At 43.6% G+C, this 25,633-nt stretch overlaps 1 protein-coding gene across 14 annotated transcripts in view; it reads right to left on the bottom strand.

The window, feature by feature from the left end:
- KIF1B (kinesin family member 1B) overlaps positions 1 to 25,633 on the bottom strand; it is a 1,289,105-nt gene that overhangs the window by 677,131 nt on the left and 586,341 nt on the right. For all 14 annotated transcript variants that reach the window (XM_069241187.1, XM_069241189.1, XM_069241193.1 and 11 more), the window contains 2 exons: positions 2,002 to 2,150; positions 1,482 to 1,660 (listed from right to left, as the gene is read on the bottom strand). In XM_069241187.1, coding sequence (XP_069097288.1) covers positions 1,482 to 1,660; positions 2,002 to 2,150 — 328 coding nt within the window. The remainder of the gene's footprint in view (positions 1 to 1,481; positions 1,661 to 2,001; positions 2,151 to 25,633) is intronic.

Here is a 25,633-nt window from a genome sequence, read left to right as displayed (position 1 = left end):
TTAGTCAAGCTATTTATGTCTGGATCTTCAGGATATTATACAGCCATGCAGTGTGGCACAAGAATGCAGTCAACCCAACTAGACATGGACTCCCTCATTCCTAAACTGCAACAGTGTCATCCCAGTAAGAATAATCTTGGTTAGAAGGTTCAAACAGATCATACTTTCCAAGACTTTGCCTAAAAAATCTGATAATGTGAGGTACACTCCCAAGATCTGTCCCATCCACTATCCCCACACAGTTTATCTCCTCAGTCACTTTGAGCATGGCGTTTTATCCTAAGTCGGGGTAACGTGACAGTGGACTGCATAACTGAATGGGGTATTTGACTAAAAGTACAGTAGTTCCCGTAATGAGGTTTGCTTACTCAAATATCTATTAGATCCTTCTGCTGTACAAATGTGAAGATTTGAAACAATAATTTACAAAGGTGCAGTTAAATGTGCATTGTATATGATATACAACTGACCCCCAACTATCAATGCATAAGTGACGTGAAGACTTACCCATGACACTACCATTCAGATGACTTGAACATGAAAATGCTTTTCTAAAGCTAGTGAAGCAACTTTGGACCTCAAAATATGAAAGCCAGAAGATCGATGCATTGATGGTAGGTCTACCCCATAATAAAAACCTCATTGTAGGTTCTAACCCAATAATGAAAGACACAACTCTTCCAGCCTACAGACAATTTACACCCTCTTCGGTCAGAGAAGACAAGCCTCCGTATGTGACAAAAACGTTGCAATTGACCAAACAGAATTTACAACTCTCTGGGATATCTACTTTAACAGAAATCTGAAGAAACAGATTTAGAAGCCACTCTGCACTTCCTCCACAAGTGGTTCTAGTGTTGTCTCTCTATCGCAAAAGTGATCTCTTCTAGGAATTAGATTGTCTATCTCATTCAATATTTTTAAAATAGCCTGAAGCTACTTTAACTTGGGAGAACATATTATGGCAGACACCTTCAACTAAACTTTGACGGGCGGAATACTCAGAAGCTTTGCAACTCTAATGGACAAAAATATTTTTTTCTTGTTCTGTTCACACTGGTTTTATACACTATAATGCTCCTTTGTCAGCACACACATCCCATGCACAGTATTTCTGATACAAATACAAGAGCCAGTAAAATGGGAGAAATACAACGAATTCACAACTCATAAAAGGCTAGTACAATTGGTTCAAAAATCTCAAAAGGATAATTTCTCAATGAGAAAACCCTCCGAAGCATTCACTTTGTTTACAACAGAAGCCAATCACAGAACAGACCTAAAATTACAACCTTCCAAATTCTTTTTCTAATGAGAACCCTTCCCACCTGCTCTTCCCTCCCCACTACTACAGAATATGCTCTAATGTTTGCTCTTACAATCACTACCAGAAAAGTTCCAAAATTTCAGATGGTGAAACCAAGTTCAGTGCACACACGGTGGTCTCGATGTGACATCACAAACATCTCCAAGACCCATACCTCAGTTTCTCTAGTGACCAATAATGTGTTGCTCCATTCTTCAAGTCTTGGACTTCAACTGCCACAACCGTTCGAGGGAACGAACTGTCATCCCAAACCTTGCCAGGCTGCGAGGGCATAAGCTCTGGTGGCAAGGGAGAATACAGCGTATCTGTCAGGAGCACAAACTGAAACTGCACCTGGAGGTAGAAGTTCAAAACAAACAATGTAAGAAATAAACATGTATCAGGGACATCATGTGCCAACCTACTGATGGCAAGACTGTGGTAAAAGCTAAACATGCTGGCCTCACTGCTCTCGGAAGGTGGTTCACCACTTGCTGCGAGACTCTGTTTCCGTGTGCACTCATCATCTACGTAAGCATTGAAAACTAAACACTGTTTCATTTAAAGGTGGTAGAATTAATTCAATTTCAGTAATGGGATTTTGGCAAATTATTGCTTTAAAGCATCTGATTCCCAACTCAGCCGATGGCTACTTCAGGGCTCAGCGTGATTGCAACTCACATGTCACACCTCACCTTTTTTTTTAGCTCCACGCTGATTGCGTTGGCCTCTTTTAGGTAAACAGCATTGCCCCAGAGCAGATCACGCAGTGAGGTGAATTGATGATGCTTCCATTTCCGAAATGCCCATTCTGCCAACTCGTACTGGTGAGCCGACCAGGGCACTGAAAAGAGTTGAGAACAGACAGTCAAGTCACAAGTAGGTACCATGGGGGTGATGAAGATCAAAAACCAAAACTTACCTTTGGTACTGAATATTCTAATAGATATTATAACATCATCCTACAGTACATTAATTGTTGAAGGTGTGTTATGTGTCAAACTGAATGCAGAAGAAGATGAGCTACTTACATGTAACTACTGCCTTCAGTATAGGAACCTTTCATAGATTTGCATGTTTGAATCATTCCCTGCCATCCAAGTGGGAGGCCAACGGAGCAATATGGACCAATTTACATGTAAGAAAATGTTAAAGTGCATTCACTTTCAAAGCTTATTCACATCATTAGAAAAGACCTGAAGTCCAGCCAATCAGGCAACAGCACCCTTTAACACCCTCACCACTGAAGCTCCAGTCTCTCAAATTTTCTAGCACAAGTATTATATATATACACACACACACACATATATATATATATATATATATATATATATATATATAGAGAGAGAGAGAGAGAGAGAGAGAGAGAGAGAGAGAGAGAGAGAGAGAGAGAGAGAGAAAGAGAGAGAGAGAAAGAGAAAGAGAAGGCATAAGGGGAACCTCTATGGGGAGGAGGGCGGGTCACATGCGAATCTATGAAAGATACTAATACCAGAACTGCAGTTACAGGTAAGAAACTTATTTTTTTTGCTCCAGTACTGGATCTTTCATAAATTGACGTGTGAATCAGAATAGCAAGCAGTTATTGTAATTATACTTTGTGTGACATCATTACCCTTGTGGACAGTGGGTAGTAAAATAACACACATATTTGAATGCATAAATACAGTATGTGTAATAAAATATTGTGTAACAAGTATAAGTAGCATTCAAACTAAAAGAGGCTCACCTTACTGAAATAGATGCTGTAACACTGCCTGTTTCATCAGTTCGCTGTGCCAAATCCATACAGTAGTGCTGCATAAAGGTGTGGATCTTCTTCCACGTTGCAGCACAACAAATCTTTTCCAGTGGAAGTTCTGCAAACAGGGCAGCTGTGGTGGAAACTGCCCTCCTGGGGTGTGCCTTTGCTTTAGAGGAGAGTGGTCGATCACTTTGGAGTGGAGAACTGCATTGTTGCAGAAATCGACCTTGCAATGGTTGCTTTTGTAACTGGAGTGCCTTTTCTAGTCTGTCCAAAAGCAACCAATAGTTGTTCAGTTTTACTAAACAGTTTGGTACAATGTAAGTAGAATTTAAGACATATCCTGCATATGCAGAGATCTCTCTGCTGAACATGTTGGATTCGGGAAACATTTTAAAATGTAATGGGTAGATTAAGAGAAAACTGCGATGGCACCTTGGGAATTAATTTTTGATTAGTCCTCAGGATGACAATCATCTGTGAAATGGAGAAAAGGCTCTTGGGTCGTAAAGACTTGTATCTCCCTCACTCTTCTAGCAGGTGTGAGCCCCAACAGCCCAGCTACTTTCCACATGAGAAGTTTCAGGTCTGCGTTGTGAATGGGTTGAAACAGAGGTTTGATATGTTCAGAGAGAACTACATTTAGGTGCCATTCCGGTGCCCTAACCCTAACAGTCCTTCATGAATTGCTAGATTATCCTTGTGGAACACAATGAGATTGGGAAGAGTGTCTAAATCTAGATATTGCAGCAAGATGTACCTTTATAATCGCATGCACAAAATCTGAACAAGCCAGAAAGAGAAGATACAATAAGATCTGCTCTGGTGATGCCTCTAGCGGATGCAAGTTAGGATGTTGACACCACAGGCAGAATCTTTTCAATTTAAATCTGTATGACTTGTCAGTGGAATCTGCTCTTGCTTTTTTGAGGATATCCGTGCATTCTTGGGTAACAGTTATATCCTGGAATTCAGGAGCCATACACATAATCGGAGAGAGCCTGGGTCCGGATATAGAACTTGGCTCTGGTACATCGTGAGCAGTGTCCACCTGGTCTGAAGGCAAATGGGTGCGGACTCCAAGAGGAGGAGAAGCTCCGTGAACAATTACTGTCTCGGCCACCTGGGAGTTATCAGGATTAAGCAACTCCTCTCCATTTTCATCTTGCTGAGAATTTTCAGTATCATGAAAAGAGTAGGCATAAATCCCGGACCATCTTATCAAAAATGCCTGCCCCAATGACCCAGGGAATGACGCTGACTGGCGAAGAATCAGCATTTGTTGTTCTCATCCGATGCAAATAGATCTAATGCTGGCGTGCCCCAAAGTTGAAATATCCTGTTGAGTTCCATCTGGTTCAGCACCTACTCGTGTCAACTGTCTAGGGATCTGCTGAGTGTGTCTGCCAAGAAGTTGTTTGCTCCCGATATGTGCTCGGCCTCCAGAGTGAAGTTGTGTGCTGCTATCCAGTGCCACAGCTCCTTGGCTTCCTGAGAGAGCACCAGCAACCTTATACCTCCTTGTTTGTTGACATAGTGCATGCTGGTCGTATTGTCTGTATGCATCAGCACTGAAGAACCTGCTATGCAAGGTAAGAAAGCTTGAAGGGTGAGGAAGATAGACTTGAGCTCCAGGCGGCTTACATGCATGAACGTTTGGATGGCAGACCATCTACCTTAAAATTGCAGGTCCTGCAAATGTTCTTCCCAGCCTTCCCAGCCTTCCAGGTGTCTGTTACCAAAAAGTTGATTATTGGGGGAAAAAATGTGAGGCCCTTCGAGAGATTTGGAATCACAACATTAGTGCTTGGACCATCCTTGGTGTGATATTGACAAGGTTGTCGAATGACCCTTCTGTCTGAATCCACTGTCACTATAGCTCCTCCTGTAAAGGTCCCAGGTTCAGGCATTCCAGAAGTATTAGGTTGATTGCTGATGACATAATTCCCAGCAATGATGTGTGTAGACTCATTGCAATGGACTTTCTTCTGGCGATCTTGAAAGCAAGCAGACTTAGTTTTTGTTGTCTTTCTTGGGGAAGAAATGCTTTGTCCTTTATGTTATCTAGGGTGGAGCCCAAAAACCTTATCCTTTGTCTTGGAACAGTGTTCACTGTGAGACACAGTTTTTGAAAAAATGTGACACAAGCCTCTTTTGCTTTGGAAGCTTGCGATGGTGTGAGGGCTTTTTAGCAGGGAGACGTCCAAGTAGGGGAATACCTGGTGACCTTTCTTTCTAAGATCGGCTGCAACTGGGGCCATATATTTAGTGAAAATGCAATGAGCTGATTTGAGGCCAAATGGAAGGACTCTGAACTAGTAATGTGTGCCAGCCACAGTGAAGAGAAGGTACTTGCGATACTTGGGATGTATAGGGATGTGGAAATTTGCAACCTGTAAGTAGAGAGTTGTCATATAATTCCCGCGGTTCAGGAGATGCAGGATGTATGATAGAGTGACCATGCAGAAACATTGTTTCTGTGGAAATCTGTTGAGCTTCCCGAGGTCTAGGATGGGTCTCCATTCCCCGGAGTTCTTATTCACAAGAAAAAAACAGGAGTAGAAATGTGTGCCCTTCTGGAAAAATTTAACTTGTTCGATTGCTCCCTTGGCAAGTATAATGAGGGCTTCTTTTCTCAGTAAGTTAAGATGAAGGGGGTGTGCTCCCTCCCTTTGGTGGGAAGTGTGGTGGTCTCTCGATAATCTCCAGGGTACGACCATAGGTGACAAGATTCAATACCTGTCTGTAGTTATCTTCTGCCATTGGTGTAGGTGGTTTCAAATGCTCGCACCCACAGGACAGAGAGAAGTGGTGATAGCTGACACCTGATCGAGGTCACTGCTTACAGATGACGTCCCGGGATTGGGTGGCCTGCTTGTGATGAGTACTCTGTTTTGTATATGGCACTGATAGTGGCTGATGGTATGGCTGCTGCTGGGAGGTAGACCTATATTGAGGTTGAAAGGGCTGGTAGCATTGGTAACCTCCTCTATATGCAGAAAAACCTCTATTGTGTGCTCCTCAAAAGGGAAATTGCAATGTTCCCAAGGATTTTGCCGTGTCCGTATCAGTTTTGATGGCTAGCAGATCATCATCTATGTGCTTTCCAAACAGCGCCTCTCCATCGTATGCCATATCGAGAATCTTGGACTCGATTTCAGCCAGTCCTGCCACCGTAAAACTGCTGTTCCTGCAAACTGCCGGAAGTCAGTGAACACTATGTCCATTGTGCCATCAATTATTTCAGAGGACGTGCACTCTCCCTCTTGCAAGATCTTCCTTGCTTCTCACTTCCTGTCTTTAGGCACTAGATCGATCAGGGCGCAGTGTCTGACCACATCTGCCTATTGTAACGGTCCAAGATGGCTAAACAATTAGCCGTCCGAGCTGTAATGGCAGACATAGTTGAGAATCGGTTTCTGATATTATCTAAGAGCCTGCCTTCCTTGTCCGGCGGACCAGAGAAAGGAGTGGAAAGATTTTTTGAGTGACGTTGTGCCACTGGGGAGACAACCAAATCAGCTTTAGATGTCCTGTTAGGCAAGCAGGGGCATCTTCTGGGGCTTTGAACTTTTATCGATAGTGGTACAACCACCAATAATGTTGCTGGGTTTCTCATGTTTTATGCTCTCTTTCCATATGTAGTCTATAATTGGGATGGCACAAATAGACTTCCACATCTGCTACTTAAAGTCATATAGGAAGCAGTCTGACTGCTTCAATTAAGTAGTTAAATCAAATCTTGCTGCAGCCCGCTCTATTAAATTATGAAAACCACTAATATCCCCAGGGCGAGAACCTGCAGGATGAGGTACTGGTGGCAATGGAATAGGAAACAAACAATCATCCCATTCATCATGGGATGGGTGAGTATCCAGGATCTCACTTTCTTCTCTGTCAACCTCTGATGACGATGGAGCCTCCCTTGGAGCACTGCTATATTGGAAGCAGGTGTCATCCTTGGAGTTAGTGGTGGAGGAATAGGTCTTGGTGTTGCCGGAGATGGAGTACAGAGATGAAGTAGATGTCAGTGGAAGAAGAGCCGCTGGTTGGTCTTCTGGAAGTTCTGGGAACCTTCTACGATAAAACTGCAGCATAGCCTGTAAGTCATGAAAAAGTGACAAAGGCACCTGAACATCATTCTGTTTAGGTGGTGGTTCTGGATAGTCTTGATAGTACTGCAAAGGTCTTTGCCTGGCATGCAGAATATAGTAGTGGCCATAATATGACTCCTCTTCTTCCGCACCGTCCTGGTATTTCATCTGGAGTTCTCATGGACTGTGGGCTAGTCCAAATGGACCTTCATCATCCGATTCCTCTAGATCAGGCAGATGGCTATGGTAAGACCTTGCTTGGGGGTGTATCTTGAGGCTTTAAGAACGTTTTAGAAATTTTTATTATCGTCCTCGTTGAGGCAATGGTGGAAGAGGTCATCGGCATGGTCGTCACTGACAGTGGTGCCTTCAACGGTTGTGAAGTACTTGTCAATGGAGTAGTCTCGCCGGGATTGAAACGGAATTTGGCTTTTTCTCCTTTTTATGTAGATCTTTTAGGGACCCATGACGGGAAACCTGAAAGGCATTCCTCTTTTCCTAAGAGCTCTCTTGGTCATCGGACCTTTCCTTTTTGTGAGTCCTACCAGAGTTGTCACTATCTTCTTCCAAAGATGTAGGTTTCTGTGTCTAGGCCTTTTGTTACCATAATAGTAGCCTCCCCACCCTGCCCTTAAAGGTCTTTGATAAAAAAAAAAAAGTTTTGCAGACTTTGCAATTCTTTACCTTGTTTTGGGTGTAGAGGCAGTCCTTATGCTGGTCATCCACATGAAGTCTCTTTTTCCCATATGTCTTACAGGATCTAAAGAGACCTTTCTTTGATTTATCAGACATATGAAGTGTTGTTGAAGACTTCCAGAAGCTGGAATGAAGAAAACCGAGCACAGCTCATTGAGACTACCTTCACATGACAGTCAGTAGAAAATCTGAGAGACTGGAGCTTCTGTGGTGAAGGTTCTAAGCGGTGCTGTCGCCTGATTGGCTTAACTGCTTGTCTTTTCTAATGAGGTGAATATACTGTGACAGTGAATGCACTTTAACATTGTCTTATATGTAAAATGGAAAATGTCACTTACCCAGTGTACATCTGTTTGTGGCATGTTGCGCTGCAGATTCACATGCTGTGCGCGCTGTTCCCGCCATCTAGTGTTGGGCTCGGAGTGTTACAAGTTTTTTTTTTTTCGAAGAAGTCTTTTCGAGTCACGGGACCGAGTGACTCTTCCCTTTCGGCTCCATTGCGCACGGGTGTTTTCCTGCATAGGGTGAGGTAGTAGTTGGTAAAATAAGGATACTAAAGTTGCACATGCAATGGAGTAGATATGTATGTACATAGTTTGTAGTAAAGGAATATTTATTTACATATATACAATTTACATGCAACTAAAACGGCTACGGGCTCCCGGGGAGGTGGGAGGGCGCATGTGAATCTGCAGCGCAACATGCCACGAACAGATGTACACTGGGTAAGTGACATTTTCCGTTCGATGGCATGTGTAGCTGCAGATACACATGCTTTGCATAGACTACAAAGCAGTAATCCTCCCAAAAGCGGTGGTCAGCCTGTAGGAGTTGAAGTTGTTTGAAATAATGTTCTTAATACAGCCTGTCCTACTGTGGCTTGTTGTGTTGCTAACACATCTACACACTAATGCTTAGTAAATGTATGGGGTGTAGACCAAGTGGCTGCCTTACAAATCTCTGTCATTGGTATATTACCAGAAAAGCCATTGTGGCACCTTTCTTTCTAGTGGAGTGTGCCCTTGGTGTAATGGGTAATTCTCTTTTAGCTTAAAGGTAACAGGTCTGAATACATTTGACTATCCATCTGGCTATGCCCTGTTTGGATATAGGGTTACCGGCATGGGGTTTTTGGAAAGCTCTGAACAATTGTTTAGTTTTCCGAAATGCTTGTGTTCTGTCAATGTAATACATTAGCGCTCTTTTTATGTCTAATGTATGCAGTGCCCTTTCTGCTACTGAGTCTGGCTGTGGAAAGAAGACTGGGAGTTCAACTGTTTGGTTTAGATGAAACGGTGATATGACTTTTGGTAAAAATTGTGGATTTGTAAGGAGAACCACTTTATGTTTGTGTATTTGTATAAAGGGTTCTTGTATAGTAAACGCCTGTATTTCGCTGACTCTTCGTAGTGAAGTGACAGCTATTAGAAAGCCTACTTTCCAAGTCAAGAATTGGATTTGACAAGAATGCATGGGTTCAAATGGTGGGCCCATGAGTCGTGTAAGTACAATATCAAGATTCCACGAAGGTACTGGTGGTGTTCTTGGAGGTATGATTCTTTTTAGTATTTCCATGCAGATAAGCAGATATTGCAGTGAGATGGATTTTTATGGAAGAAAAAGCGAGATTTGCTTTTTGTAAGTGTAGTAAATAACTTACAATGTTTTGTATGGAGGCCTCTAGTGGTGTGATTTGATTTGCCTGGCAGTAGAAAACAAACCTTTTCCATTTATTAGCATAACAATGCCTTGTTGTCGGTTTCCTTGCTTGTTTAATGACCTCCATACACTCATTTGAAAGGTTTAGATATCCAAATTCTAAGTCTTCAGGAGCCAGATTGCTAGGTTGAGCGATGCTTGATTGGGGTGTCTGATCTGTTGTTTGTCTTGTGTTGTGTTGTGTTAACAGATCTGGTCTGTTTGGTAGTTTGATGTGCGGTACTACTGAGAAGTCCAACAGTGTGGTGTACCACGGTTGGCGAGCCCACGTTGGTGCTATGAGTATTAGTTTGAGTTTGTTTTGACTCAGTTTGTTGACCAGGAAAGGAACGAGTGGGCGAGGGGGAAAAGCGTAAGCAAATACCCCTGACCAGCTGATCCACAGAGTATTGCCCTTGGACTGAAGGTGTGGGTACCTGGATGCGAAGTTTTGGCATTTTGCGTTTTGTTTTGTTGCAAACAGATCTATGTTTGGTGTCCCCCAGCGGTAGAAGTAATCTTGCAGAATCTGGGGATGTATTTGCCACTCGTGAGTTTGCTGGTGATCTCAACTGAGATTGTCAGCTAACTGACTGTGAATGCCTGGTATATATTGTGCTAAGGCGAATGTTGTGAATTGGCCAATGCCAAATTTTTTGTGCTAGGAGACCCAGTTGTTATGAGCATGTGCCCCCTTGTTTGTTTAAATAATACATTGTTGTCATATTGTCCGTTTTGACAAGAATGTGTTTGTGGACTAGAAGGGGCTGAAAGGCATTTAGTGCTAGAAAGACTGCTAGCAGTTCTAAGAGATTTATGTGAAGTTGTTTTTGTTGATTGTCCCACTGACCTTGTATGCTGTGATTGTTGAGGTGTGCTCCCCACCCAATCATGGAGGCGTCTGTTGTGATAATGGGAGGCACTGGGTCTTGAAAAGACCGCCCTTTGTTTACATTTACAGGGTTCCACCATTGAAGCGAAGAGTGTGTGTGGCGGTCTATCAACACTAGATCTTGGAGTTGACCCTATGCCTGCGTCCATTGTTTTGCTAGGCACTGTTGTATGGGCCGCATGTGTAGTCTTGCATTTGGGACAATAGCTATGCATGAGGACATCATGCCTAGTAGTTTCATCACAAATCTGACCGTGTATTGTTGGTTTGGCTGCATGCTTGACCTTATATTTTGAAACGATTAAACTCTTTGTGGACTTGGAGTAGCAATTGCTTTTTGTGTGTTGAGTGTTGCTCCCAAGTATTGTTGTATTTGGGATGGTTGTAAATGAGATTTTTGGTAATTTATAGAAAACCCTAGTTTGTGTAGAGTATTACATATTGCGTGTGACTTTGGCTAATAAAAGCCGTGCATATGATGTATCCTTATATGAGCTGCTATTATAGCTAGGCATTTTGTAAATACCCTGGGTGCCATTGTTATTCCGAAGGGTAACACTTTGAATTGGTAATGTTTGCCTTGTATTACAAACCTGAGGTATTTCCTGTGAGATGGATGAATGGGTATGTGAAAATACGCATCTTTTAGATCCAGTGTTGCCATGTATTCCCCTTGTTTTAGTAAGAGCACCACGTCCTGTAGTGTTACCATGTGGAAATGATCTGATTTGATGAAGAGATTTAACGTTCTGAGATCTAGAATAGGCCTTAACATTTTGTCTTTCTTTGGAATAAGGAAATATAGGGAGTAAACAACCCCTGTTCCTTTCTGGTGATAAGGTACTAGTTCTATGGCTTGTTATGCTAATAGTGCTTGGACCTCTATTTGTAATAGGTTTAGGTGTTGTATTGACATCTTGGGCGTTCTTGGGGGAACATCTGGAGGGAATTTTGTGAACTCTATGCAGTAACCATGTTGGCTAATTGATAGAACCCATGTGTCTTTGATAATGTGTGCCCAATTGTTGTGGTATTTTGTTAATCTCCCCCCCACTGGTGATGTGTGTTGGGGAAGTGTGACATTGAAGTCACTGCTTGCTACTAGGGGTTTGCTTAGCAGGCTGAAATTTCCCTCTTCCTCTTGGGAACTGTCCTCTGTAGGAACCACAAAACCCCCCTCTCTGGTTCTGAGACTGGTAAGTGGGTTTTGTTTGGAAGGTGGATGGTTCTGAGGGTTGGTGTCTGAACCCTCCCCTAAACTGTGGTTTCCTAAATGTTCCCCTGTATTGAGTGGAGTAGAGCGCGCCCATGGCTTTGGCCGTGTCTGTGTCCTTTTTAATTTTTTCTATTGCAGTGTCCACCCCTGGCCCAAATAGCTGATGTTGATTGAACGGCATATTCAATACCGCCTGCTGTATCTCTGGTTTAAAACCAGAACTTTGCAGCCAAGCGTGCCTTCTAATGGTTACTGCTGTACTGACAGTCCGTGCTGCTGTATCAGCAGAGTCTAGTGCAGAGCGGATTTGGTTGTTTGAGATGGCCTGTCCCTCCTCCATCACTTGCTGGGCACGTTTTTGATGCTCTTTTGGTAGATGTTGGATAATATCCTGCATCTCGTCCCAATGTGCTCTGTCGTAGCGGGTAAGGAGGGCTTGTGAGTTAGCAATACGCCACTGATTGGCCGCTTGCGATACCACTCTTTTCCCTGACGCGTCAAACTTACGGCTTTCCTTATCAGGGGGTGGCGCATCCCTTGATGACTGTGAATTTGCCCGCTTTCTTGCAGCCCACACTACAACTGAGTCCGCAGGGAGCTGTTGTGTAATAAACACAGGGTCTGACGGGGGCGGTTTACATTTTTTCTCGACCCTTGGCGTGATGGCTCTCCCTTTTACAGGTTCTTGGAAAACCTGTTGTGCATGTTTAAGCATGCCCGGTAGCATTGCCAGGCTTTGGTACGAAGCATGCGTGGATCCCAGAGTGTTAAATAGAAAGTCATCCTCCACTGGTTCTGAATGCATTGTGAAATGTTGCTGCTCTGGCCAGTACCTGTGTGTAGGACGTGCTATCCTCTGGAGGTGAAGGTTTTGTAGGATAAATCTCTGGACTGTTGTCCGAAACTGGTGGGTCGTATAGATCCCAGGGATCTGCATCGTCCTGCGTCATCCCAGTATGTGTGGGTGACTGTGCCATTGGTGTACTCACTGGTGATAGTTGCGGTGATTGAAGTGGGGACGTTTGTGGTGAGAAATGTGGGGGTGGTGACTTTTCTCTAACCACCTTGGCCTTTGGTTGCATTTCAGTCTCATGAAAAGCCAGTTTTCTCTTGAACAAGCTCTTCCAAATTCAGTTCCTGCTCCAATCTGTGCCTTTCCTTGAGCTGTTGAGAGAGCCCCTGCTCTTCCGTATAGGAAGTCTTTTTTAGCTCCGAAGCCGCTTTTTTTTGGTACCGAAACCCCAATGAAAACTTTTGGTCTCGGCTCCGAGAAGCTTTTCTGAGGTTTGCTCGACTAGACCCCTCGATGTAGACTCTTTTCGATGCCGGTTTCTCGACCGGAGTCGGAAGTCTTCGGCAATATTTGGGCCTTTTTCGGTGCAGATGATGGTATTTGGTCACCGCCTTTTCTGTGGGTTGAGCCATTGCCTTCCGGCAGTGGCGTCCCCAAGACATTGTATTTTTTTTTTCTGACCTTGGGTCTGGGACGGGGCAGGTGTACTCACTTTTTGCACCACCGTCGATGGCCGATCCCCGTCAGAGTCATCCGAGTCCGAACCCTGAATGGATATTCTTGTTTCTTCTTCCTCGACGTTGAGGTGTTGTGTCGGCTTCAACGCCATCTGTAAACGTCTTGAGCGACGATCTCTTAGGGTCTTCTTGGATCGAAAAGCTTTGCAGGCCTCACAAGTATCCTCTCTGTGTTCGGGCGATAAACACAGGTTACAGACCCGATGCTGGTCTGTATAAGGATACTTGGCGTGACAAGTCGGACAGAAACGGAAGGGGGTCCGGTCCATGAGTTATCGACGACTGGTGTGGTCGGGCCGAACAGGCCTTGGTTAAATGCAGAAGCCTTGAAGCGCCGCCAAAGCAGTCTTGCTGTCGGTGCCGATGTGTTTATACTAAACCGGTCCCGAAAGCAAACAATACCGACAGATTTAGATGATTTTCTAAGTTTTCCCGATTCGAATTACGGAGCGAAGAGGAACACGTCCAAACCCGATAGCGGAAAGAAAACAATCTAAGATGGAGTCGACGCCCATGCGCAATGGAGCCGAAAGGGAGGAGTCTTTCGGTCCTGTGACTCAAAAAGACTTCTTTGAAGAAAAACAACTTGTAACACTCCGAGCCCAACACTAGATGGCAGGAACAGTGCACAGCATGTGTGTCTGCAGCTACACATGCCATCGAACATATCCATACTTTGATACTGTGGGACTCCCACATTGACGACAGGGAATGACTCAAGCATGTGAATCTATGAAAGATCCAATACATGAGAAACAAAGTTATGCAACAACTCCAACCGCTAGCAGGAAGCACCATCATAGGAAGAAGTGAGAAAAAACCATAGGGTCATGCAAAATTGATGCCACGTGTCCATGAAGGCCATCCTCATAGGCTACATCCATTTCAGCTCTCCAAAGATGCATAGATAAAAAGAGAGCACCACACAGAATGAGAATAAGTCCTATAGAAAGATCAATCACTGACTACTACTCAGAGACATAGGAAGATGATAAGGACTCATCCAGAAGATTAGTATCCACTAGAAAACTATCAAATGACATGACTGTAAGTAACTAATGTTATCTTCTACAGAATATATCTGCCTGAGGATTCCTCATCTTTGAAAGACTCCCACTGCAGTGACTACATCTGGAAGGTCTGATAAGGGCCACCAAAAAAGGCTGAAGAAAGAAGTCATATACAACAGCGTCTGCATAAAAGGCCTTGCATGACAGGCTAGACAATAATGATTGGTAAAGGCAAGAAGAATACATAGAGAGTAGATATGACCAGTTGCCACCAGCCAGAAGTCTTTAACCGACACACTCTTCCACAGTGCAGATGTAGCTGACTTACCGTTTATGGAACAGGACCTCTAAAACCTTCGGGCAGCTTCTCATTAGATATTGAGTGCTTTGTTAATGATTTGATAATTACTTTTATTTCTTGCTCCAGCATTTTCAATAAATAGTTGATCCTATATTTTAAACTCTAAGTATTCTAGGTCCTTCAAGACAGGGGTTTAGGCAAACTTTCTTCATCCTTGGATGAATATGAAGAAACAAAGGTAAAAATATTCACTAATAGGTTAAAAGATGAATCCGCCTTGAGTGGAAGGAAAGGATGAATTTGGAGAATTACCTTGTCCAGCAGGATAGACGTTTTACAACATTATTGTGTTTTTAATGTAATTCTGCATACATTTCTGTAATCTGTGTGGAAGCTTGGAAGGTCACACATTTTCAGTTGATTTTGATGTTCCTGTCCTTTATTTTATATTTTTTAACATGATTATTTGAATTACTCTGATTTGTATTTCCATCAGCCACAGCCTTTTTTAGACGGTTGTCCCATTGGTTGTTTTAAGACACATTCCCTATGTGTAGAGTTTGGTACTTTAGCCACTTGCTGTGCGTCGGAGCAGTGGGTGTGCCAAACGTGAACCCACCTGCGTCTGCCTGTCTGCACCTGGACTGCCTCCAGCACCCACAGATGGTTCCAATCATATGGACTACTGCATGGGATGAGTTCTCAGTTGTCTGTTATTCCAGAGCTTGTCTGCTTAGCCTTTACTCCCCCTTTCACCATTTGGACCCTTCTTCTTTGACAATACTCAATCCATTTCTTTTTCCTGACTTTTGTTTTTCACAATGCCAGGCAGCTCACTGGCATGAAGATGAACGTTAGTTTGGCGTTTAAAAACTGCTTTGCTGTTTAAGCCTGTGATAGGTTCAAATCTGAATATTGCTTATTTAACCAAAACGTGGTTTTCTGACGACTAGCCTGATATTCTTAATCGGGCTACACTGTCTACCTACTCTTTATATGTTTTGCATTACATTGGTATGAAAAGGGGAGGTCTTACCTTTCTTGTTAAAAGTAATCTGAAATGTGTGCAACTGGATTGTTGCAGTCTCCCTGCTATAGAGTCTCATTTAATAAAGATTACTGGTTCATTTGGTACCCATTGTTCCTTTGATTTTTTGGATAAGCGCTCACACCCATTATGTGTTTGGATTTTTGAAGATCAGGCGTCTCGAAAACACTCCTTGCATTCGAACGAACACCTCTGGCGTAAAGTTTACAATCCCATCGAAATCCAAATGGCCTAGGAGGAAACATTCAAGTGGCCATTTGGTTATAAGGAATGGTTTCTTACCTGTAACTCCAGTTCTCTCGTAGGGGTATTTCCATGATAGTCATAAGCATTGAATAGTTCCGCGCGCCTGCGGGGACCCCGGAGCACTGATGTGAAGTATATTCTTAAGTGCAAACACCAGCCGTTTAAAGAAAAGGTCTGTCAAAAAACACTTAAGAATAACATTGTGCAGCCTATGTGAACAGCTACAAAGGCCAAATTGTTGAAAAGAAAATCAATAGTAGTGTAAATTCATGTTCAAACACCTATTTATTCTAGAAATGTAATAACAAATACATTCTCATACTTTATTTACACCTCTGATGAGAATAAAACAATGCAGGGCAGTGTAGCCCATAGGCTGCCATTATACAGAATGTAAATAGAGCTGTGCCTTTAAGAAAAGCAAAGTCTTCCTGTTTCCCATCATGCACAGCAAAAGGCAGTTGCCTCAGTTCTTTTTTGGAGGCTATTACCTGACATGAAGAAAAAACAAAACATTTGTTGGAGTACCCACCTCCATAATATTCATGTTCTATGTCAACTCCACCGGGGAGGAGGGAGGGTTGCTTATGACTATCATGGAAATACCCCTACGAGAGAACTGGAGTTACAGGTAAGAAACCATTCCTTCTCTCGTAGGGGATTTCCATGTATAGTCATAAGCATTGAATAGAGTAGCAAGCCCATCCCCATAACCGCGGTGGAGTCGATATAAGAATACTGAGAAAAACATGAATCATGCAAACAAATTCTTGAGCAAAGCCTGTCCAACCTGAGCATCTGCCCTAGCGTCTGTATCAAGGCAGTAATGCTTAGTAAAGGTATGGACCGACCTCCAAGTGGCAGCCTTGCATATTTCTGCCAAAGGGACATTTCTCATCAAGGCTACAGTAGCTGCTTTCCCTCTGGTCGAGTGGGCTTTTGGTCTACCACCAAGGGATTTGTTTGCTAACTGATAACATAACATTATACATGAAACAATCCACCTGGATAAAGATTGTTTAGATGTGCCCAAACCTGTTCTGATTGGGCCATAGTTAATAAAAAGCTGTTGTGATTTTCGTAAGCTTTTTGTCCTGTCCAAGTAAAATTTCAATACTCTCTTTACATCCAGAGAGTGCAGAGTTCTCTCAGCAGGAGTAGCTGGATTCTGAAAGAAAGTCGGTAATGAAATTGTTTGGTTCACATGGAAGTCGGAGACTACCTTAGGTAGAAATTTTGGATGAGTTCTCATTACCACTTTTGCAGAATGAAAAACCGTGTAGGGTTCCTGAGCGCAAAGGGCCTGGATTTCGCTGACCCTACGCGCTGAAGTGATTGCCACCAGAAAAGCAGCTTTCCATGTGAGATGCTGCAGCGATGCCTTGTGTATCGGCTCGAATGGCGGCAGCATCAGACGTGATAAGACAACGTTCAGTTCCCATGGAGGAGAAGGCTTTCTAATGGGAGGAAAAACCTTTTTTAAACCTTCTAGGAAATCCTTAATAATCGGAATCCGAAAAAAGGAAGTTTGTGAAGGACTCTTTCTGTATGCTGTTATCGCCGCCAAGTGAACTTTTATTGACGACAGTTGTAAGCCCGATTTTGCCAAACTTAACAAGTATGGTAAGATAGATTGTTCTCCACAAGAAACCGGGTCAATGTTGTTGTGTAAACACCAAATGCAGAATCTCTTCCACTTGCTTGCATAGGCTGATCGTGTGGAAGGGCGTTTTGCTTCCCTCAGAATTTCCATACAGTCCTGAGGTAAGTTCAAATGTCCATATTGCACTAGCTCAGGAGCCATGCTGCCAAACTCAACGATGAGGGGTTGGGATGAGATATCTGCCCTCTGAACTTCGTGAGAAGGTCCGGGCGATATGGTAGCCTGATGTGTGGTTTGAGTGACCGGTGAAGAAGGTCTGGGAACCACCACTGGCGTGGCCACTCCGGAGCAATTAGGATCATTTTGGTCTGAGCATTGGACAGCTTCTGGAGAACTGCCGGAATCAGGGGAAGCGGTGGAAAGGCGTAAAGAAATGCCCCTGACCAGCTTATCCATAGGGCATTCCCCAGTGTCCCTGGATGGTAATATCTGGAGGCGAAGTTTTGGCATTTTTTGTTTTCTGGGGTTGCGAATAGGTCTGTAGAAGGGGTACCCCAGAGTGCGAAAATGGAATGAACGACGTCGTCGTGTAGTACCCATTCGTGGTTCTCGCTTATTACCCGACTGAGGGCATCCGCTTGAACATTCTGGATGCCGGGCAGGTGAGTTGCCACTAGCGACAGGTTCCTGGCTAGAAGCCAATGCCAGATTGTCTGGGCCTCTCTGGATAAAATTCTGGACCTGGTGCCTCCTTGTTTGTTCACGTAGTACATAGTGGCCACGTTGTCTGTCTGAAGAAGGAGAGTTTCCGTTCTCAGAGAGGGAAGGAAGGCTTTGAGCGCAAGGTGGACTGCGCGAAGTTCCAGCAGGTTGATGTGATAGAGACTCTCTTTCTGTGACCACTCGCCTTGGACTCGAAGATGTTCCATGTGCGCCCCCCATCCGAGCAGTGACGCATCTGTTACGATGGTTTGAGATGGAGGTCGTTGTTGGAACGGAATCCCCACCAAGAGATTGCTGGGCAAACACCACCACTTGAGGGATTGTAGGGTGTGAGGAGACAGCAGGACTTTGTTCTCCCAATCGTCCCTCAGTTGACACCACTGATCCTCTAGATTTTCCTGCAATGGTCTCATATGGAGATGAGCATTGGGAACCAGATGGATACAAGACGCCATCGAGCCCAGTAGAGAAGCTATTATTCTTGCAGTGGCTTGAGGTCTTTCCTGCAGTTGTTTGCACTTTTGGAGAATCGATAACCGTCGTTCCTCCGAAGGAAACACCTTTCCTAGCTTGGTATCTACAATGGCCCCTAAGTAATGCAACCTCTGAACAGGTGTTGCTGTTGATTTCAGAAGATTGACTTGAAGACCAAGTTTTTGTAGCAGTTGTAGAGTCCATTCGAAATGCTGCTGTGCCTCGAGATAGCTGGAGGCCTTTATGAGCCAATCGTCTAGATAGGGATAGACGAATATTCGCTGTTTCCTCAAGTGGGCGGCTACTACCGCCATGCATTTGGAAAAAGTCCTTGGCGCTGATTTTAGGCCGAACGGTAGAACTGCAAATTGGTAATGGCGTTTTCCGACAGTGAACCTTAGGAATTTTCGATGTTTCTTGGCTACTGGGATATGGAAGTAAGCGTCGCAAAGATCTATCGCACATAGCCAGTCGCCCTGACGTAAATGTGGGTAAATTTGGTGTAAGGCTAACATCCTGAATTTTTCTTTGCGAATCCATTTGTTTGCTGTCCTCAGATCTAAGATGGGACGAAACTCTTGTTTGTCTTTTTTCTGTACAAGGAAATATCTCGAATAAATCCCCTTCCCATGTTGGCTGATGGGAACGGGTTCTATGGCTCTTTTTTGCAATAGGATATTGACCTCTAACTGCAGAGCTTCGAGATGGTGGTTGGCTGTTTTGGGTGGAACAGATGGTGGAGAACTGGTGAATCTGAGAGCGTAACCATGTCTCACAATATTCAATACCCAGGCGTCTGTTGTGATGCGTAGCCACTCGTCTAGATGATTTGAGATACTTCCCCCTACCGGAGTGGGTAACGGAGGAGGGGGAAGCAAAGATTCAGGGCCTAGACGTGGGAGTTTGTCGAGGTGTCTGGGTCTGAGGTGTTGAACGACCCCTTGTCGACTTTCTGGAGAAGCCCCTCTGATGCTGCTGCTGCTGCTGTTGCTGAGGGCGTGAAGACGACCAATGTGGAGCCTGATACCTGTGGGTGAACAGTCTTCTTTGATATGGGCGGAATCCCTTTCGCTGTTCTTTAGGTCGCTCTATGCCTACCGCTTTTAAGGTATCCAGCTCCGACTTCATTCTGGCCATCTCATCATCGGCATGAGAGCCGAATAAAGTGGAGCCTGAGAAAGGCAGGTTCTGTATCCTCTGCTGTGCTTCGGGTTTAAGCGATGTAAGCCGCAGCCATGCATGTCTCCTGAGCGCTATACCATGAGCATAGTTATGTGCGGATAGAGTTGAAGCATCTGCCGCAGCACTTATGATCTGGTTAGAAACCATTGCTCCCTCGCTCACGACCTCTAGGAAATCTTCCCTTTTGTCCCTAGGGAGATGCTCTGAGAACTGTAGTATAGAGTCCCAGAGGGATCGATCATATCTCCCTAATAAAGCAGTGGCACTGGCTGCTTTCATGGTGATAGATGCCGTCGAGCATACTTTTCTTCCTGCAGCATCGATCTTTCTGCTTTCTTTGTCTGGGGGAGCAGAGGAAGACGGTGACGTCGAATGCGATTTCTTCGCTGCCACTATAACTACCGAGTCTGGTACTGGGTCCGACCTCAAGAAGAGGATCTTGCTCTGGTGGACGGTACTTTTTAATGAGTCTGGAAGGAGCAGACTTTGTTGTAGCCGGCGTGAGAAAAATGTCCATTGCCGGTTCAATAAGACCCGGAACCAGTGGAAGTAAAGGTCGTGAAGATGTCCTTTGATGCAAGGTCTCAAAGATTACTGATGTCGATTGGGCTGGAGCTGCTAGCGGGATATTCAGCTTGGTTGCCCCTCTCACTAAGACCTCCTGAAATGTGTTGACATCATCTATGGGAGACACTCTTGGGGATGGTGAGTCTGATAAGGTTGGAGAGTAGTCTCGTGTGGACGATGAAGAATGTCCATGATGTGATTGACGACGGTGCCTTGAGGTAGATGTACGTCTCGAGGAATAACCAGAACGCCCTGCAGATCGCGTTGGAGTCCTCGGAACAGGTTCTGGAGGAGGCGCCGGAAGAGGAGCCGTAGGTGTTACCGGCGTCTGTGGTAAAGGCGACTGCCTTTGTGAGAGCTGTGGTGATGCTGGAAGTAGGATAAGCGAGGCCTAGGATTCTGAGGTTGTATAAACCCTTCTAGGCCTCTTAGATGGTCTTCTCGACGTCGAAGCACTCCTCGACGTCGAACTGCGGTGACGCCGAGTGCCTCTAGACGTCGACTCGTCTCGCCGCTGAGAACCTCTCGACGACGAACCTCGACGTCGGTGCAGTGACGGTGAACGCCTCCGACGGCGAACACTCTCTCTCGACGGCGATCTCCCTCGCCGTGTCGACGGCGAGCCCGACTCGGATCTCCTTGGCGTGGACTGTGTTCGCCGTGTCGACGGCGACCCAGATCCTCTCGACGTCGGGTGTCTTCGCCGCCTCGACGGCGAAATAGCTGTCGACGGCGAACGATGTCGTTTTCTCGCCGGCGAAGCACTCCTCGACGGCGAACATGTTGGCGCCGTTCCCTGCTTCGACGTCGTCGGAGATCTATGTCGTTTTTCAGCAGGTCTGGAAGGAGTCATGGAGGAAACAGGTTGAGCCCTGGTAGAAGTCTGACCTTCTCCTCGCTCTGTAGTGGAATGGCCACTTTTTCTCCTGTCCTCTTTCGCCTGGAGTCGGATCTTCTCTCTGTCACGAAGGGTTCTTCTAGAGAAGGTTTTACAGATGTCACACGACTCCGGTTTGTGGCTGGATGGAAGACAAATTATACAGACCCTATGTGGATCTGTTTTAGCCTTCTTTCTTCCACAAGAAGGACATTTATCAAAAAGTGAAGGCATTTCTAACTAGAAAAACCTCAAAATTCTGTCAGAATTTAACAGAAATCAGTAGAAAATGATCACTCAAAGGTAAAAACGTCGAGTGAAAATGAAATTCAGAAGATATTTCAATGAATTTCTGTCACAAAAGCTTTTGTGAGGTAGAGCTCAATGCTTCAGGGTCCTGTCAGCAGGAGCCGGAAAAAAGAACTGAGGCAACTGCCTTTTGCTGTGCATGATGGGAAACAGGAAGACTTTGCTTTTCTTAAAGGCACAGCTCTATTTACATTCTGTATAATGGCAGCCTATGGGCTACACTGCCCTGCATTGTTTTATTCTCATCAGAGGTGTAAATAAAGTATGAGAATGTATTTGTTATTACATTTCTAGAATAAATAGGTGTTTGAACATGAATTTACACTACTATTGATTTTCTTTTCAACAATTTGGCCTGTGTAGCTGTTCACATAGGCTGCACAATGTTATTCTTAAGTGTTTTTTGACAGACCTTTTCTTTAAACGGCTGGTGTTTGCACTTAAGAATATACTTCACATCAGTGCTCCGGGGTCCCCGCAGGCGCGCGGAACTATTCAATGCTTATGACTATCATGGAAATCCCCTACGAGAGAAACAAATTATAAACAAATTGAGAAATCCAAGAAGTAGCCATAACCCCACCATATAACACAACTGAGGACTTTTTGTTGACAAACTCTTTGCAATTTCACCATCACTGCAGGACTATTTAGGTCGAGCTTGAGTACTTAGCCTTTCTCCCTTTTTTGCTCCTACCCCTTGTCCCCAGAGAAACTGCAAATACATGGGTATCCATCGAGGTAGAAAGTTTCCAGTCTATTTTGAACAGCAGTAACATTTCAGTTCACCTACTAACCCTCTCCATTCAAAGATCCATAAAGATATGTAACTACCTCTAGACATCCTTAAAGTCTCCTAATTTGCAGGCACTGTTCCCAGGAGGATCAAACACACGCTTATACCCCGAATCTTGAAGAAGCCTTGGTCGATAGCATGGCACCAGGCTTATTTACCATATTCCATATATGAACAAGCTGCTGAAGCAAGGGGTATCCTACAACTCCAGGAATTTTTAGCTGTCACCTCTGCTCACCAACTAGCGCAGCTTGTCTTTGAGCCTGGTTTAGTAGAGAGTTCGTTGTTGTGTTGGTTCAAGACAAGATTAGTTATTAAGAAAACTGTAACCTGCTAGCTGCATTGACCTTATTAGATCTTGTTAGATATCTCGGCCACCTTTGATACAGTGAATCATAAAATTCTTCTTGAGAGGCTGTCAGAAATAGGGATCCGCTGCACTACAATCACATAATTCTCCAAACCGTCTCTTCCGTAGGTCCTTTTAGGTCTAAATTCCTCCATTCAGATCCACTGGCAGAACCTCAGACTGTGGAACTCCTCAAGGGTCCATCCAGTCTCCACTTTTGTTCAATCTGTATGTGAATCTTTTGGATTATCTGACCCAAGCCAGTGGTTTCGAACTGCTTCTTTACGCAGACTATATTTGGCTGAAGCTTCCAGAAATGCTAAGGCAGGATCCTCTACCTTTTAAGAATCCCTGTTCAAAGTAGAGCTTTAGATAAGCATTAACCATTTCAAGGTGAATGGTGACATGAGTAAGGTACCTTGTCCCTTGTACTATCCATTTTGCCATTTTGTTCGACTTCACTTGGTCCCAACCCTCTCTATGTGAAAAATGTGAAGGTAAAAACAGATTCATCTTCATCTTTGTTACTGGTGACCCAAGTCAACTTAGTGGTAAAGCCCTGCTATTTCCAGTTTGATACTTGCAGAAACATGTTATATCTGCTTACTTTCTCTCACAATATGCAGATTGCAAATTACTGTAATTCTTCCTACTTCAGCCTGAGTATTTTATTCACCTTATACAACTTATTCAGATGAGGTAGCTAGATTAGTGCAGATACTTAAGTTACATGATCACCTTTCTCTAGCTTTTACTCAACTCCACTGGCACCTTGTGAAGTCCTATGTGCTACTCAAACTCTTGTGCATAAGTCACTTTGTTCTCCTATCTGCTTTCCACTGAGTTTCAGCCTTAGTCTGTGTCAGCCTGCACTCACTCGATCGAAAGAAAAACTGCTCCTCACTGGTTACCAGATTTTGTTGCAAAACCTTTGGTGGTTGTGCTGCCATGCCACCACATCTTAGGCAGATGACTGACCTATGTAAGTTTATGAAGGCCTTCAAAATATTACTTAGGCAAGAGAATTAACCTCTTGGTGAATGCTAAACCCTGTGTTGCAACCTCCAATTTGGTTTTAGCTTTTTTCAGTACCATGATACCCCTGGTGCGGTGAACATGGTGCTTTACAAAATCAAATAAACATTTAAATTCCAGAATATCTACTACCACTAGATCCTCAAAGTAAGTACATATAGGTCAGTATAAATTTGCCATGAAATATTTGTTTTTTTCTATTGTAGGTATTTCCCTGCTTTAGTTACATGTACTAGTCAATCAGAATGCTGCATATGTATGACTTGTATGACATATGTTTGGTTTATATTATGTTCTGGAATGTGTTAATCAAGCTTATGTGAATATATTTGCATTATTTATTTTAAAATGCTAACTGCTTCATCTTACATGTGTTTGCTATTGATTTCTAAGAGTCTTCAGAAGGTTGAAAACTTCTTGTCTCATTTTTTATTATTGAAAAGAATACAATCTTGTAAAACAAAAATTATTTAAAGGACATGAAGCCACTTATTGTTAATTATTTCTGCTGAGTTTTTAATAACAATGAGATGATATTTACCAAAGTCAAGAACTGAAGAAGGGCAAAGGGGAATCTTCACAACATGTGACACTAGGACAGTGTCTTTGGATTCTAGTGTTCTTGAGTGTGTTATTTCTTAATGAAAGAAGGTTTAGGGTTCCACCACTAATGGTCCATGTAACATCTCATGTGACTTATCGTTACCTACAACATAATTCACTCAAACATTGTTCCGTGAGTTTTGGAATGGTCGCAATACAACTGTTTTTCTGATTCTGCTTCACATGTTGACTAAGTCCTTAGTGCCTGGAGGTCTTGAAAACTGACCGGTGTGTAAGCAGAGAAATCTAGAGAACCATCAGTCCAGTACTTTTAAATCACAGCAGCATGGCTTTAGGACAAAGCTCTTGATCTCACACTTCCCTGCTAGTAAATAGAGCTCATGGTGATGGTATTTGTCAGGATTTGGAGCCAACTTCCATGTAGCAACAGAAGAAATGCTCACATTGAAAAGAACTTCGGCCCTAGTTCTAAGGCACAGATGTGGAGGTGGTGTTTTTGGTACTATAGACTGACCATGGAATAATTATCAAAAAGTTCTGCGGCCTGGAATATCAATATAGATCAAAATAAAACTTAAAAAAATTCATATCAGATGTGACAAGATGCCATAAAAATGATTTTATTGGGCCTGTAATTTTGAATGGCAGGATTGCATTCCCAATCTCAACTGTAACATGAAGCTACGAGGCCCAATAAGCATATGATGTGGTAAGTTCTAAAATGTTGCCCACTGTCCTGCATCGAAAAAGCTTTCCTCCTACTGTTCCGAGGTATTGTAGTCTCTCAGAAAAAAACATTCTTAATTTACTCAAATCCTCAAACTGAATTGATGTTCAGCTGTTTTCTTAAAAGTTTACATCACCAGTTCTGGGGTGTTACTCTCAGAAACCAGTGTATAAGGTACAAGAAACATGAACCTCTCATCTGAGAGATAGGAAGGTGCTACTGTTATCACTATAAAAGAAAGTCACAGAGCTTATATGAAGGTAAATGGAAGGAATCAAATAGGCAATTTTCTCTACTATAAGAAGCCTCAAATACTTCCTGTGGTGTTTTCTGAAGAAATATACTAAAGTATGCATGAACCAATATTGCAGCTGGAAAGCGTTAAGCATTGTGCTCATGTTACCATCCTGAAATTATGCTTTGTGAAAAGTTTGTTGAGGAGGCAAAGATCTAATATTTGTCTGAGTCCGCCTCCTTTTTTAGGTCTCAGTTACTGAGAGCTTTAGCTGTCTGTTGCCAAATACCTATTGTCCACAACACAAAATATAAAGTAGGCTTTTGATAAGCCCCTTGATCATGACAGGATGGTTTTCTTGTCCTTCTCAGTTTTTGGTTCCTTCTTTGATGGCCTTCCTCTGTATTATTT

The sequence above is a fragment of the Pleurodeles waltl genome, chromosome 6 (assembly GCF_031143425.1).
Source record: "Pleurodeles waltl isolate 20211129_DDA chromosome 6, aPleWal1.hap1.20221129, whole genome shotgun sequence".
NCBI lineage: Eukaryota > Metazoa > Chordata > Amphibia > Caudata > Salamandridae > Pleurodeles > Pleurodeles waltl.
Note: the sequence above shows the minus strand (reverse complement) of the source record. Positions and strands in the feature narration are given on the sequence as shown.